The sequence below is a fragment of the Enhydra lutris genome, unplaced genomic scaffold (genome assembly GCF_002288905.1).
Source record: "Enhydra lutris kenyoni isolate GAN:26980312 unplaced genomic scaffold, ASM228890v2 scaffoldscaffold54, whole genome shotgun sequence".
Classification (NCBI taxonomy): domain Eukaryota; kingdom Metazoa; phylum Chordata; class Mammalia; order Carnivora; family Mustelidae; genus Enhydra; species Enhydra lutris.
The window spans coordinates 8,509,301-8,525,911 of NW_019154138.1; the positions used below are offsets into that span (position 1 = coordinate 8,509,301).

The 16,611-nt window shown below is 45.7% G+C and overlaps 1 protein-coding gene across 1 annotated transcript in view; it reads left to right on the plus strand.

Moving 5' to 3' along the window:
• The first annotated feature begins 9,152 nt into the window (after positions 1 to 9,152).
• The window catches only part of LOC111157367 (G protein subunit alpha o1), a 150,584-nt gene continuing 143,125 nt past the window's right edge, over positions 9,153 to 16,611 (plus strand). The window contains exons 1-2 of the mRNA XM_022518717.1: positions 9,153 to 9,473; positions 9,696 to 9,738. Coding sequence (XP_022374425.1) covers positions 9,356 to 9,473; positions 9,696 to 9,738 — 161 coding nt within the window. The 5' untranslated portion in view covers positions 9,153 to 9,355. The remainder of the gene's footprint in view (positions 9,474 to 9,695; positions 9,739 to 16,611) is intronic.

Consider the following 16,611-nt stretch of genomic DNA (forward strand, 5'->3'; position numbering starts at 1 on the left):
ACTGTTAGAGCCAATGCCAGAGAAAATCACAGTGGTAGTACTGAACAGATCTAGTGGAGGTTGTGGAGAAAAGGCTGACCACTTGGCAAGCGTTTCTGCCCCTTTGGTTACTTACCACTGACTGTCTCACTCCTGGATCTATGGGACTCCTTTGGCTACCCCTCTTCACCCTATGAGATGTTCCCCACTCATTCCATTCACCCACGAAGAAATACTCTCAAAATCAATTGGGTGGTGATTATGAGCCATTATCTACCTGCTGTGCTAAAAGGAATATAAGGCAATCTGTAGAAAACCTTTCACGATGGGTGATGGATGTAAAAAAAAAAAAAAGTAAAAATCAAGTGTATCTAGGAGTGGTGTCCCTTCTAAGTTGAAAAATCAAAGTCAAGCTAAGGTCCCTTCATAATACCAGCTTGTTTGTTTACAGAGGTGTTCTATTTCTAAAGCAAATGACTTAAGAGGTATGGAAGATTCATTCTTGATCCGAAGAGAGGAAAAGAGAAAAGGGAACCATTTCAGAAGTGGAACAGGTGGGTTCAGATTCAAGGACTGAATGGATTTGTAACATTTTCTCACTTTGCTCCATTGAAGGGGCCTACTGATCTGCCTTCCAGAGCCTCCCCAAGGTCACTCTCCAGAATCTCTGTCCACTTAACTCAGATTTAGAATTACATAGGTAGAATACAGTAGGTGCCTGAAATTCAGTTCCTTGATTGAGGAAATGAAGCCCTGGAAAAAGAACTGAATGTCCCAAAGTTGGCTGAACCAAGACTGAAAGTTAGTCTCTTGATTCCCAGTGCAGTGCTCTTTCTACTCTGCTGCCTTTCTTGCTGCCACTTCCTTTTAGTTTTCAAAGTTACTTTCATTTATTATCTGTCCAAATCTATTGGGACTAAAGCTTTCTAATATCTTCCTTTAACAGCTATACATCATCTTCTCCCAGTTTCTAGTTGTTATCTTTATGAGAGAGGGGGTGCTCCCAGACATGGAGAGTATTCTGATAATTGTGCACTACAAAAATGATTTATTCTGTATTAAGAGCTAGGAATCATTTATTGGAAAAAATATCATGGGATCACGAATTGCTTGGATAAGGTCCATTTATGATGATCAATAATATCTGAAAGGGCAGGGGAGGATTATTGAGTAAAGCAAAAACTAACCAAAATGTGAATAATACAATTGGTCTGGGTGCTATTTCAAAGAGCAACTTAGATACCATCTTTGAACCTTAGATCTCAGGGAAGTAGCATGATATAGCAGGAAGACCACTGTCTTAGAATGTAGAAAATGAGGGTGACCATCCTGATCATAAAATTTACCAGCTGGTCTTGTGTAAATCACTTGAACTTCTTGAAGCTTAACTTCATTATGCCTGAAACGTAAATAGAAATCTTGGCTATTTTGAAGTTGTTGAAAGGATCAAATCAAATAATGTCTGAGAGATTGGTATAAATCAAAAATCAGAGACGATGTGTACCATGATGCCAGGGGACCATGTGTGTTGTATTCCACAGTTTACTCGTGATACCTAGCACAGAGTCTGGCATGTGGTACACGCACACTGAACACATAGTAAATAAATAAAGCCAATGATGGGGGAAATGTCTTTCTTATCACTATTTTCTCGCTGGACAAATGTTTATGGGGGTAGGGGGAGTCAAGCCAAGTATAGGAGTGGAGCAGGAATGGGAAAGGCAAAATAGAAAGAGAAATGATTGGTGTCCCCTCTTTCCTAGAACAGAAGTAGAGGTGGTAGAATCAAAAGAAAGGACGATCAAACCAACCAATTCTTTCCATACCCCATTCATCCCACCTCTTAACCAGAGATCACAACGTTGATTTTTTTTTTTTTTTTTTTTTTTTTTAAAGATTGCTTTTAGGCAGGGCGCCTGGGTTGCTCAGTGGATTAAGCCTCTGCTTTCAGCACAGGTCATGATCTCAGGGTCCTGGGATGGAGCCCTGGATCAGGCTCTCTTGCTCAGCAGGGAGCCTGCTTCCCCCTCCCCCTCTGCCTGCCACTCTGCCTACTTGTGCTCTCTCTGTCAAATAAATAAATAAAGTCTTTAAAATTAAAAAAAAAAAAAAGATTGCTTTTGGGCATCCACCTCATTAATTTTGGTCATTTTAAACTACTGCATTCAGTGTTTTTACTGAGATCTGTTATGTGTTCCCTCTTTGGTCATTAGGAACAGCACTGCTTTTTATTTAAAATGTATATAACTAATTCAGAGTCCTCCTTCTCCTTTTTCTTTCCTCTTCTCTTAGCCCTCTCCAAAAGCTACAGTGGCCATGGGGAGGGGCAGCAGATGACAGAGACAGCTTGAGAAGAAATCAGTTCAGTTCTTTTCTTTCTACTTGAAGCTCTGAATGGTTCTAGCTCAAAGTCCTCTGGGATAGGTGTCTGGTTAAAAATGTGTCTCTTTGAATTGCCCTTCTTTAATTTTATAGATGTGTGCCTATCACACACATAGTAATTTCATTAAAATGTTTTTTCTCTGTCACAGAGGTCAGGGTTTTTCAGGCCTTTGGGGAACAGACAGCATGCCTAAATGTCTGCTCAGCTGAAGACGATGTTACCCTACTAGAACAGCATGTTCTTGGTATTTGGCAGGCCTTGGGAACACCCCAAATCACATGAAGAGGATGGAGAAGGGTCACAAAATTAAATCGGTCTAGTCCACCTACTTCTACCTTCAACCCACTTCTAGTAGGTTTGAATTAATTAATGTCTCCCCAGTCATACTTGTTACAGCCAGTTCAAACTGGGATTAACTGGACGGAGATAAAAATTCATCTACTTTTTGCTTTCACAAATACAACTGACGGGAACAAAGAGAAACATTTCTATTTGTAGAGAGCAATGTGATGATAATTCTTTGGACCTTGAAGCTTACAGAAGACTAATGAGATAATGTCTAAAACGTGTTGGAGCTGCATGCATGAAAGGCTCTATGGAGATAGAAAATATGATAAATAATGCCAGGAATCTTGGTGTCAGGAAATTTCCTGTCTTCTGGAGGACTTAGTAAGTATTAAATTAATACTTTATAAACAAGTACCTGCTATCTTATCTGCCAACTTCAGCAAAGGGAGGTTGAAAAGTACCATTATTCCCAGCATAAAAAAATAAGAATCTTGACTTCTAAAGAAAGATTTTCCAAGAAAATTCTAACACAGACCATGGCTGGTAGGTGATGCCTTTATATTAAGCCAAGCTTCCAACTTTAATTTCAGCTCTTGGTCAATCTTATCAATGTGAAAGCACCAGTCTTAGCCCCTCAAACTTTCCACTCAGTCTGAGCCAAATGCATCCCTGGGGGATTCTCTTGCTATCCTAAATTGAGAAAAATCATAAAGCACACCCTCCTTGGGGTTCTTGAACTATCAAAGTACACTCAACAAATAATGTTCTCAGGAGTGACCACATAATGGATTTCAATAACTTAAGAGCTCAATTCAATTACCTACAAGCCTTAATCTGCTCCTTCATGCAAGTCCCTTCATTTAAAAATACACAAACCCTTTATTTCTTCCTATAGCATCTTTTATTTCTAACAATAGAAATAAAGAAACAACTTTTTTTTCAAGAACTCTACAAAATAACAAACAAGACACAAAGCAAATAATTTTTTAATGGGGCTTCAAAAACATTTAGCATATGCTCTCTTCTCACCAGTTTCCAAATACTAATAAATCTCCCATTTATTTATTTAAACGCAGTATCATTTCAGTTTTCAGAACCTGACTTGAAAAAAAGGCACTACCTTTTTAAAAACTTACTCAATCTTAAAAATCTTCCCAAATCATCAAGTCACAAAATTTCTACTAGAAAAATCAAAAAGTCTCAGAGCTGGGGAGAACTTTGATAAGTGATCTGATTTAACCCTTGCCTATAGATATGTGAATGTGATTTACAAGTATTAAGATTGACAACCTGTGGACAGTGGGCCATGCTTGACCTTTTGGGACATACACAAAGTGATAGGACAACTCCCTCACCTCAAAGGAGTTGACGTGTTTCCAGTGATGTGGTTCCCAAAGTGCATCAGTATTACTTGGGGGTGAAGGTATGATTATAAAAATGAACATTGGGGCACCTGGGTGGCTCAGTGGGTTAAAGCCTCTGCCTTCGGCTCAGGTCATGATCCCAGGGTCCTGGGATCGAGCCCCACATCAGGCTCTCTGCTTAGCGGGGAGCCTGCTTCCCCCTCTCTCTCTGCCTGCCTCTCTGCCTACTTGTGATCTATCTGTCAAATAAATAAAAATCTTCAAAAATAAAAAATAAAAAAATAAAATAAAATAAAATAAAAATGAACATTTCCAGGCCCCATCTCAGACCTACTGATTGATAAAGTTTGAGGAGGGACCCAGGAATCCACATTTTTTTAAAAGCATTCCAGGTAACTCTTAGCACCATTTAACATTTGAGAACCCTTGTTCCAGTTGGTCTGAGAGATGTGTTCAAAATAATATCAGAAAAGTGTTGAATAGGGACTAAATAAGGGGGCCTGTCCTCTAGGGACATAAACAGAAATTTGATTAAAAAAAAAAAAAAGGCATCTCCTTCATTCATGCCAGATATCCACCAGAAAACACTAAGTCATCTCTTAGCCCAACCCCAGACACTTTCCCAAATTATATTGACCACTCAGTTAAATTGTGAGTTACCAATTTCGTAATAGAAACCCTTAGTGCACAAGCTTAAAATCTCTAGTGATCTATGATTCTCCCTAAAATGCCTAATTCACCTGACATTTAGTATGGATTCATTTAGTTCATGAACCACATGTTTTAGCCTATTTTCTTCCCACAACACTGGTGTTCATAAGGAAGAGTGATTTTTTTTTTTAAAGATTTTATTTATTTATTTGACAGAAAGAGATCACAAGTAGGCAGAGAGAGAGGAGGAAGCAGGCTTCCTGCTGAGCAAAGAGCCCAATGCGGGGCTTGATCCCAGGACTCTGGGATCATGACCTGAGCTGAAGGCAGAGGCTTTAACCCACTGACCTACCCAGGCGCCCCAGGAAGAGCAATTTTTATAATCCTTTCCTTTGGCAAAAAATATAAAAAACTAGTAAACATAAAGTTGCATTCAGAAACATGTGAGATATTTGAACTTTAAAAAGTAAGCTCCTAGCAGAATTAATTGGCACATACAGATTCTGTATAATGTACAAGATCTAGCACTTTTTGTACAGAAAAGTCATCTGGGGAGTGGCTATCAATGCAGATTGCAGAGGAGTCTGACTCCATAGAAGTAAGACAGGTAACTGAATTTTTAAGTAGCACCCCAGCGAATTCTATGTGAATGGTTTTGAAAAAAACAGTCCTAGGGTTTCAAGAATCCAAGTTTATACCTACCTAAACTTTGCTTTGAATCTAAATCAACATACTAAACACAGTAGATTATCAATATATGCATATTTAATTAAGGTAATCACAAATGGGAAGAAATAGGGAAATTCAGCTCATCTAATCAGAGCCCGCATTCTATAAGTCAGACTGGGGAGTCTTGTAGGTATCATAAATTCCTGTCCTCCAGCATTAGGAGCCGCATGTAGTAAAAACGCAACTTAATATAGGCTTTTACTGTTGCCCCTTTTAGAGAGTATATAGAACATTCTAATTACCTACTTTTAAAACTTAAAATATGCTGAATAGTGTATGTATATGGGTAAGGGAGAGAGTGGACTAAGGATTCGATAAATGCGCAAGATTCTTTGGCCAAAAGCAATAATCAGAGAAACATAATTCTGGGGATCATACAAAATAAAAGCAAATGGAATCTGACCTTGATCATTCCTGATGTTAGGATTGTAATTTCCCCATTCCCACAGGAATTAATTGTGGACAAATTAAACACTTGCAGTATTATCTAATTACTAATAGCTCACAGCGAACTGGGATGTTGTCATCTTCACTTCCTTTGAGGGGGCAAATATGCGTGGGTTCTGGGGCTATTATATAACGTTTTATTGCCCAAATAGTCCACAAACCTATAAAGGGAGCTCTGGTTTATTACTTAATGATGGCCTAACCTTAAACGAGTTATTCGCCCCTTCAGAGACTCAGTTTTCTCAACTGTAAAATGGATACCCGGGCTGATCTGCATTCATAACCCTGGCTCTTTCCACTCCTCCATGCCATTTCCCACAGCACAATGCCTAACTGAGGTTTACATGGAAACATCCTAAGAGATAAGTTTTACAAAAGTGTTCTATGAGCTGTAAGGCACTATACAGATGAAGTGGATTATTATTAGTTGTTGTATGAAGTCCAGTTATAAAGATGCAAAGTGACCCAGAAAAAGAAAACACGTAGACGAACCTGAAGTACTACATCTGTAGTGCCTAGAACTTTACCTAGGGCAGGACAGATAGGTGCTTAGTAAGTACTGAGTAAATAAAACACGCACACCAAAAAAAAAAAAAAAAAAAGTAATACTGAGAAAGGATAAATATAACTAAAAGCAAGGATAGTTTGATTTACCCATTCCCCCAAAATTCCTAACAATTCCCCACAAGACTAACATCTTAAGAACTACCTGATGTGAAAGAGTATTAAGATGTAAGACTGATCTGACCCATTATCTTCAAAAAAAAGATTATATTCTTACCTCTTTGGTCTTTCCAATGCAGCCGTGTAGATAGCAGAAGCTGGGTGAAGTTGCTGAATTTTTTCCCTTTATCAGATAGATCTGCATAATCATCCTAGCAACCTGTAGAGGAAATAATAGATTCTATAGAATGTTGGGTACCCAAGCTCTGTTTTGTATCCTAAAGGCTGATTTTTAGTGACATACTGATTTTTAAGCAAACCAGATTTATCCCTTAAGCTCCCCTCCCCAGAGACACACCAAAAGAGGATGGGGTCAGGAGAGGTAGCAAAGAAGTTATTTATTTTATAAAACAAATTCTTTAGGAGCCCTTTGTAGGTTTCCTAGAATACATAAAATATGATTCAAATTTAAATATTCAAATTGCATTACAACAATTTGTAATTGCATTACAACAACTTTTGACATAGTTATTTATATAAAGAGACAAATAACTCATTAAAAAACTCAAGGGAAAAAAATGTTTTCTTCTGGGTGGGCCTTAACTAGTTCCCCCCCACCCAACCACCATTGCAAATATATTTTTATGCTGGGTAACATTTCCCAAAACAGGAATGCTTTTTTCTATTGTTGAAATGAAACAAACAAGTTTGCTTTCAGAGTCACAGAAGTGCCCAACTGTTAGAGAAAACGTTTTCCACTGGCCTCTTGCCTGTCCTATCCCCATGCAACCTCTCCTATTGGCCCCTTTCTCTAGGAGGGCCCCTGGGGCTGTCTGCGGGGACTAACTGTAAAACCATTTTGTGCAGTGAGAACTAGTTTTTTCAAAATCTCAGAGACCGACCGCCCAGAACATGCCTGATTTTTGGCAAACATGTACGTGTTTCCTCGGTATTTGATTAGCTGCATGCTTAAATAACTGACCCCGGTTTCTGGGTCTTCATTTGGAAAAAAGAAGAGGGGGAAAGTGTTCTAAAAATTGACAAAAGGGAGAAAATCTCTTCTCTCACCAAAAATCTAAAATTTATTTTACGTATTTGTGTTTTGGGGAAGGGGCAGGACAAGGGAATTCAATGCAAAGATTTCAACCAAGCTAAACCGTTCAAAATGAGCAAAAGCGTTTAAACTCTGCGTAGAGCGTAAGCATGTGCTAGGAGCTCATGAAAACCTGTCCCTCCCAACCAGAAAGCTTCCCAGGGTGGGACTTGTGTGCTGGGCTGATACCTATGGCCGGGAATCTCGGAGCAGGGTCCAGGACGGCACGGGTAGGAAGAGGCTCCTTGAGAACAGGCCCTGGCTTTGTCTCATCCTGATGTGTTCCTCTCCTCACAGCTTCCTGTCTCACATACTAGGTGCTCAGTTAATGTTCGTGGGTCGCGGAAGCGGACAATTCGCATCTGCCCCCACGCCCCAGGCGAATTCTCGGGAACGCGGGTTTGCTCAGACGCACTGTCTCCTCGCGTTCGCTGAGGTCACTTGGTCCCGGCTGCTACGGCCCCGGCAGCTGGAGAGAAACCAAGAAGCCAAGCTACCGGAGCCAAGATGGAGCGGAAGCGGGAGAGCTAACTAGGCGGCGCGGGGCGCGAGCTGGGGGGGCCCACCTGACCGCGTCGCCGGCGGCCCAGTCCCGCGTTCCCATTGACCAGGAGGTCCACGCCGCCCGCGCGCCAGGCGGGGGAGGGGGCAGGGGCGGAGGCGGGGAGGGACGCCCCGGCGCGCGCCCGGCCCCAGGCTCCGCCCCCTTCCAGGCCCCGCACGCGCCCACTTAGGGGAGCCGCGGGCCGGGGGGCGCTGGAAGGAGGAGAGGCAGCGCCGCGCGCGCCGCCGCCAGCTGACGCGGTCCCCTGCGCGCGCGCCTCCCCCGGCCCCCGCCCCTCCCGGTCCCGGGGGCCCGGCGCGCGGCCCTGCTGACGTCAGCGGGCGGCTTGCGGTGCGGGGTGCGCAGAGCCGCTGGCGCACTCGCGCGCTGCGCTCGCCCCCTTCCCCCGCCCAGGCTGTGGCGCGCGCGCTCGCTGGCTCTCCCTTCATTTTTTTCTCCCCTCCCTTCCAGCCTCTCTCTCTCTCTCTCCCTCTCGAGCTCCCGCTACCCGCGGCTCCCTCGCGCTCTCCCTCTCTCTCCGGTAGCCTCCACCGAGCGATGCGAGCTTTGGGAGACAGCGACGCCGCCTCCCGTTAGAGACCTGCCCCCCCCCGGCCCGGCCCCCTGCCCAGCCCTGCCCTGCGCGCGGGGGTCGGCGAAGGCGCCGCGGACGCACCGTCGGCTGAGGACCCGCGATGCACATGCACTAGCAGCACCCCCTCACTCACTCCCTCCACACCCCGCGCCGCCGCCGCCGCCGCCGCCGCCTCCTCCTCCTCCTCCTCCGGCAGCAGCGGCAGAAGGACCCACCCTGCCCCCCACCCCACCCTCCGCCGGCTCCGGCTGCGGCTTCTGCCTCAACTATTATTTTATTTATTTTGGGTCGTGCACAAGCCTCAGTGCCTGCAGCCCGCGCCTCCTTGGACCGCGGGCGCCTTCTCCCTCGGCCCCGGAGTCCCAGACCCCGGCCACCTTCGCCTCGACACCCCTAGAGCCCGCCAGCTGCCGCGAGCCTCCGCGCTGGAATCTTGTTAGCGGCTGTCTTTTTGGGGAGTTCTGGTTTCCCGACATTTTTGTTTTCGGCCAAGGGAAGGATATCGTGGTTTTTTTCCCCTTTTGAGCCCAGGCTCTGCTTTCTGGGGGGGTGGGGGGCGCGCCGAGCCGGGGAGCCGTGCCAGCCGAGTCGTGCGGGCTGTGGCAGGGAAGGGGCCACCATGGGATGTACTCTGAGCGCAGAGGAGAGAGCCGCCCTCGAGCGGAGCAAGGCGATTGAGAAAAACCTCAAAGAGGATGGCATCAGCGCCGCCAAAGACGTGAAATTACTCCTGCTGGGTAAGGACCGGGGCTGCCACCCCCATCTCCCGACCCCGACCACTCCGCACCCACCTCCACCCGCTCTCCCACCTTATTCGTGCCTGGGAAGACCTGGTCCCCGATTTGGCACCACTGTGTGCCTAGGATCGTCCACCCTCTCGCCTGCCTTACCCCCATGCCCCCCCCCCCACTTCCCCTAAGGTGACACTCACCAGTTTTTCCCCCTGTCTGTCCCAACAGGGGCTGGAGAATCAGGAAAAAGCACCATTGTGAAGCAGATGAAGTAAGTCCCTGTGGTCTTGGGATTTGTACTTTTATTAATAATTTTTTGTCATTTGTGTTACCTTGCTCATTCCACATTGCTCTCCAGGCCTGGTTTCTGATTCGCGCACACACACACACACACACACACACCTGGATTTGACTCCCCTCCCCCACGCCCTACGTTGGTTCTGGGTCCTCCACCCCAACTCCCGGGTGGGTGGGTTGTGTGTGTGTGTGTGTTGTTGTTTTTTTTTTTTTTTTTTTGGGGGGGGGGGAGGGTAATGGAGCGCCTGTAGTTGTATGAATGACAGTGTCCGCCATATTGATCAGAACATCACACTATTGGCATGATTATGATCATTACTCTTCTTGGGTGTATCACTACCTTCATTTCTATCTCTGTCTCTGTTTCATTCTGTACTTCTCTCCCCTTCTCCCTCCACCTCCCCCCCCCCCATTTCCACGTCCTTAATCTCACTTGCCCCTGCTCTTCTACCGGGGCAGTGATTTTGAACTTGACTAAAAGATGGAGGGGACCCAGCCCTAGGCTGGGGTGGAGGATCAAGTGTCTGCTGTTCAGGGATTTGGTGCTGAATTGGAGGTTGTGGTTTCTCCCCTCCCCCGCCCCCCCCAAAAGGACTAGGGTTAGGAAGGGGTATGTGGTAGGGAAGGAGATGGGTTTCCAAGCAGATGTGACTGGCACAGCTGTATCCAAGGCAGAGGTGGAAGAGGGATGCTGGTTGAGGCTGAACACCAGTCCCTTACTTCCCCCCCCCCCCCCCCCCAGCGTTGGCTCTTCTGACAGGGGCAGTTTTCCTTCACTCAGTGGCCTTTATCAATGTATTCATTTACACTCTGCATAGGCCATTTTCTTTGTAATGTACCCACAATGAGGATTTCAGGCCCCACTTGCCGCCCCCTTCTGCCTGAGATATCAGTTTCCCCTCCTAATTAACTGGGGGTGGATTTGAGTGATGGTTGAAAATTTAAACAAAATGGGATATTCCTTTCCTTCCACACTTTCTCAGTAAGGAGGCTCGCCCCTCCTTTCCACTCTCAGTCTTGCTTCTTGCCCCATCCACTCGGCGATTCCTGGTGAGCCCACAGGAAGCTTTGCTTGGGAGGGGGTGGCCTGCGGGGAAGGGGTGTGCGCCCTCACGGCCTCCTGGCCCTGCTGCTTCCGTTGGGCTGTCAGTTCTGGACTGAGGAGTTCGTTAAGACCGTTTAGCGAGGATTCCACGTCGCTTTGCTGTGACACCTTCGTGCACACACAGCTCCTAATTAGGGGTTGCTGTGCAGTAAACAAAAATGATTATTTTTCAACTTGACAGAATAGCTGAAGTAATTGCATCCCGCAGGAAAACAATGGAAAATAAAAACCCCTTTCGCGGAAAGGTGGGTGGGAGACGAAGCATGCTTGCGGTTTCAGAACCAAGATGCAAAAAATCTTGCATGTGTAACAGGCATGACAAGCGGGTTCTAGGCGGCGCCATGATGGTAGGGAGTAGCGACTCAGAGACAATTTCCCCACGTCTGCCTGACATATTCTTATTTTCGTTCGAGAGCTCCCTGGGGCTTTCTTTGCAGAGGCCCCCTCGGCTCGCCGCACCCCTCTGAGCCATGGGTAATTTGGCCTGGGGCTTCTCTGGAGCTTGTGCAGCCCAAATGGATGGGGAGGCGGGGCCTGGGGAATTGCTCTTTGCAACAAGGTGCATGTTGCATCTGCCTGGAGCCCTTGCAGGTCGGTAAATGCAAGCAGCGCCACCCCTCTCTCCCAGAGGGGGATGTTTCAAAACTTCTGAAGTCTGTAATCTGCAGTGGCGGCCTCAAAGCCGGGTAGAAGCCCCTGCCACCGGGGCTGGGTGAGGTTTCAGGCGTTGCGAGTGGTGGACAGCGCCCAGCTGAGGCCGGAAAAGTCGATGGGGCTCTGCTCGGTGGCGCTCGGCTAGGCTCGGTGCGGACTGGGCGCGGGGCTCGGAGGGATTCGGCAGTGTTCGGAACGGAGTCGGGCCTCCGGCGGAGAGAACCGAGCCGCTTCGGAGGGGGCCGGAGGCATTCGGAAAGGCTCGGGGAAGGGGGTGGGGGGAGTCTGCAAATTAACTTTCCATCCAGCAAGGCAACTCCTTACCTGCTTTTTTTTCCCGAACATGTCCCATAAATTAGGTTGATTTAATAAGAAGTTTAAAAATACATACCGAGTCCCCCAAAGGGTACGTCGCCTTTTTTATTCAAAGAGAGCTGAGTTCTCCGAGGAAATAGGTGTGCCATTTTAGAATGAAAATTCCTAATTATATACTGGGGCAGGAAATCTTAAATGAAGGCTGCATGTAGGCTTTTCCGGGGAAAGTCTTATGTGTCTCATGTTTAGTTACACTGAGAAGGGGGGAAAAGTCAAGCCTTTGATGTTTGAGATGGTTAAATCAGATATCAGAGCATTTCTTCTCTTCCCCCTGTACCCCCTACTCCCCACTTGTCTTACTCCCACAGGACATATTTTTGGAGAAAAATGTCAGACAAAACTGAGATTTCGTAGGCAAAACTATTAAATTTTTTTAAAAATACACCAACTCTTTAGGAAATAGGCTAGGTTTGTTCAAAAGGTCAGTGAAAAAGATTTCTGGCCATGTAAATTTTGCCTCAAGGGACCCTGCCATCCTGTCCTCCTGAAGCATTCATGAATGGTAGCTTTTTCTGTGAGCCCTCCAGCTTGGCTCAAAATAAATTAGATCAGGGCCTTGTGCCAAGCTGGATGCAGGACTTGTTTTATTAACCACAAAATGTGGGATTGGTGTCACTGTATCCTAGTGACAAATTCTTTTGAGTCCTCCCTTGCAGAGATGATTTTCCCAATCGCCACTTGACTGAGAGTTACTTGAGTCAGGAGACCTGTACTGTGGGTGGGGTGGGGCCCAAAAATCTGGGTGGCATTTGCAGAAAGCACTTTTGGACTTCCCTGTGTAGTGTGATTGGTGACCAAGCTATCAGGCCATATGTATGAATTAATTTAGATGCTGTTTTATTTCACCTGGATAATGAAATTAGAGTTCTGCATGGGTGATTGCCCTGTGAGAATTTGATGATTTCCTAATGGGGTCTGGGGTTTAATAGCTCCTGTTGGATTGAGAGAAAGAATATTGATATTCAGATTTCTCCAGACCCTTTTAAATCAGCATTTCCAGAAGAGCAAAGAGCCATTCCTTTGAGCCTGTATTCTCAACTGTGTGTTGTGACGTACTGATTGGAAGGAATACGCTTCCATATATAAATAGTAAGTGAAGTTATATGACAAAGGACTGAATGGTAGACGCTGCTCAGAACAAAGTATTAACACCCACATCAGGCTAAGAACGTTGCAGGGAGACTGACCTTTGAAATTCTTTCGCTTGATGCATGTTATAGTGGGAAACCTCCATCCATTATAGTGGGAAACCTCCGTCCATTTAAGAGGTGCCACAGATTAGACCATCATTTTCAAAGCCTGATCCTTAATACTTGATTAAAATTTTCTTTTGAACATAGCTTGCTGGGGTGTTTTTGTTTTGTTTTGTTTCCTTTGCATAGGTGATCATGAGTTAGCCTTTGGGAGCTGTGTGTCAGACAACATTTTAGTACTGAGAAATAAACAACGATCATTGACACAGCATAAACAAAATTTTACACACACCATGAGTAATCAGTGACCTTTTTCAATACATGGTATTTACATAATTCTGCTCATTAGGAGGCCAGGACCTCACCTACAATATGGCCTCATCATTTCTGCAATCTGTGGGACACTTTATTCAGACTAATCAAGATTTTAAAAGGAGGTATTAATTTTATTTCATTACCAAAACCCTTACAAAGAGCTCTCCTGAAGAATCGTATTTTATGAAGTGTGGAAGCAACAGAATATCATTTTAAGGGACTTCCCACTTGGCGCCATGACAACTGTTAGGGCTACCTACCTGATGAAAATGAAAAACGAACTCGTGGAGTTGCTGTAGGTACCACAGTTCACCCTCATTTGAGGTGCTGAGTTGTCTGTGATGTCACACTCAGGCTGTCTGTTTCTGGAGCAGTAAGTGGATTTTTAGGAAGACAGAGAGTTGGAAGGTGGCACTGAGGCGTGGCCTGCAAGCTGCTGGCTTTATATATAAATGGACACAGTAAAATGGGACTCTTGGGGTGTGTGCTTTTTCCCAAAACGCTTGCTCGGTGCCACTGTAAAACAAATGGCAGGATTTGCCTGGTGAAGACGTCCTTTCTCATACAAATATCCCAGCCCATACGGCAGGTTCTGATTCTGAGGACAGACCCCATCCTGCTGGGGCAGGGGGTCTTCAGACGTCACCTGCCACCAAAAGCTGGAGGTGTCCTCCCACCAGCTGACCCTGCCTTTGTAACTTGGGTGTCTCTGCCTTTGTAGCTTAGGTTCACAGCAAGCCCGTGTTGATTCCGCACACTGCCGTGCAGCGCCTGTATTAAGTGGCAGTCATGTGTGGAAGGGAATGACCGCTTGCAGCCATTACTCTGTAAAGGGCAGCTGTCTAAAAGGGCGCCTCCTGCACATCCCCGAAGGGTCCCACGTGGTCCCACGTGGAGGCAGCACTCTGGAGAGCTACTCTTCTTAGAGCAGCTCTTCTTCCTACTTTTTATTTCTGCAGTCCTCTCTTTGCCTGCTTTGCCCTTCCCCCTTCCTCCTATCTCCATGTTTATTCAAATGGATGCACCTTGCTCTCTGGAGACCGTGTGAGCGCAAACAGAATGTCAGATCAAGTAGCAGATGAGTTCTCCTTTGCTGATGGATGGTGTTCTCTCTCTGCTTACTGTTCACTGAGCTGTAAATACCAACAGACCTTCCTGCCAGAAGAGTAGCAAACGGTCCACCTGATCTCAGGAATCAGCCGCAGAACTCCTGAACCCCAGTTACCTGTTGGACTCTGAAGTAGAACGTGTCTGCTTGTCAAAGGGTTGCTCCTGACTAGATTAAATGCATGAGGCTTCGTTCTGGATCAACATGGCTCTCATGGAATCCGGAGTTGCTGTTCTCTCGGTGTGGGACTAGGTTAGATGCGCAACGCTCAGAGTCAGAGTACGGTCTTGTTTCTCTAGCACTTGGAACTCCCCAGATTGTGGCATGCTCCTCAGAGTGCCACATCTGCTAAAGATAGGGCAGGTCACTCATGTTCTTCAGTGACTCACAGTACCCTATCTCTGTTCACACTGGAGATTTAATATGAGCAGAATACGGTCCTAGTTTTCTGACATGTGGTCAGTCCATCTGGATGCAGGGACTTGATTTCCTGTCTCCCAGGGTGTCTTCAGGCTCTCATTTCTTATGAAGCTAGACAGACCATTATCACAAGAGCCACATCGTGATCTGAAAGGCAATAGGCAAGCTGGGAAAGGGATGATTTCAAAATGAGAAAACATTTCGGAAAGGGTTACCCCCAGACTTGATACTGGCAAAGAAGAACTTTTGATGTTGACAAAAGAAAACTCTGTGTGTGTTTGTACACATACTACATGAATTTAAGAACAGCAGGCACTATGAATAGGGCACTTTACCTTATGGATTGCATCACTGTAAACAGCTTAACGGTGCTCAGATGATCTCCATTCTAAGAATTTCTTTGAATTTGCATCACATTCTTCTATTATCCTGTGCTTCTTGCTCATACACAATACTGGCTAGAAAAGAAACCATCTAACAAATCCGGCATTAGCATAGAGGGATAGGAGAGGAAGGAGCAGTGGCCTGTTATTGGTTTGAGCAAATAGCTGGTTTCGTTTTTAGAGAAGCCGTTTAGCATGCTTCTCTAAAACTGACAGGTGATTAGGAGCACGGACTCTGTAACCAGGCTACCTGGCTTCAAATCTTAGCTCTGCCACCAACTCGGTGTGTGACCTTAAACAAGTTGCTTAACTTTTTGTACTTCAGTTTCTTTGCCTGTAAAATGGGGCTGATAATAAAAATACCTAATAGAGCTGTTGGGAGCAGTAAATAATGTAGTGTATGAAATGCCCTTATAACAGTGTTCTAAAAATCATTATACAGATGTCAGCTCTAGTTTTTATTCCTTTGACTGATTAGTGGGTGTTCCTTTCCCATATGGAGTTCTCTTCTGAAGTATGTGGGCCTTACCTTCCTTGAGAGCCAGAAGGGGAGTGCTGTGGTTCATGCTCATGGCTTCTTCCCCTTGCCTGCTCTGTACGGCCGTTATATAACACACTGTGTTGTCATAACTGATGTGACATTTTTGATGGTGCAGCTGCTTCAGCCCATGAGGCTGGAGTGATATTACAAAGAGTGGAAAAGAGCACTGGACCAGGAGTCAAGTCAAGTGGCTCTCCCCCTGCCTCTCTGAGGGTTCTGTCCCCCCCCTCCAGCTCCTTCCCTGTTCTGACCAGTCCATGAAATTGGGAACTTTGATGAGAGGTTCTAAATATAAAAGCATCAATTACAGTTCCATCCTGCAGGGGTTGGGGTACCTGTGAAAGCTCTTTGAAGGCCAAAAGAATTGCTGAATAGCAACCTCAACCACAAAGCTTTGTCAGCCAAGAAAGTCATAGTCCTGAGAGGCATTTTTAGGAAACCACCTCTAACCAAACTCTTCATGCAGATGTGGTTCTCAAACCAAAGAGGAGGATCTGATAGTATCCTGTTAGTAAAAAACAGGATGTTTCTGGGAGGAGAGCCCCAGTGACATGTTAGAGGCAGACGTGGTTTGTCTGTGGCTTCCAGGATTCTTAGAAGTGGAGACAGCCTGGCTCCACCAGGGATGGCTACAGGTAAAGGAACTTGCCTGGGGTCAGGTCCCTCAGATCCCAGGGATTGGGAGATTTGCATGTCGGTAAAAGGGGAGGATAAGGAGAACTGTGTTTTAATTTTGACTCATTCTCTAATTTG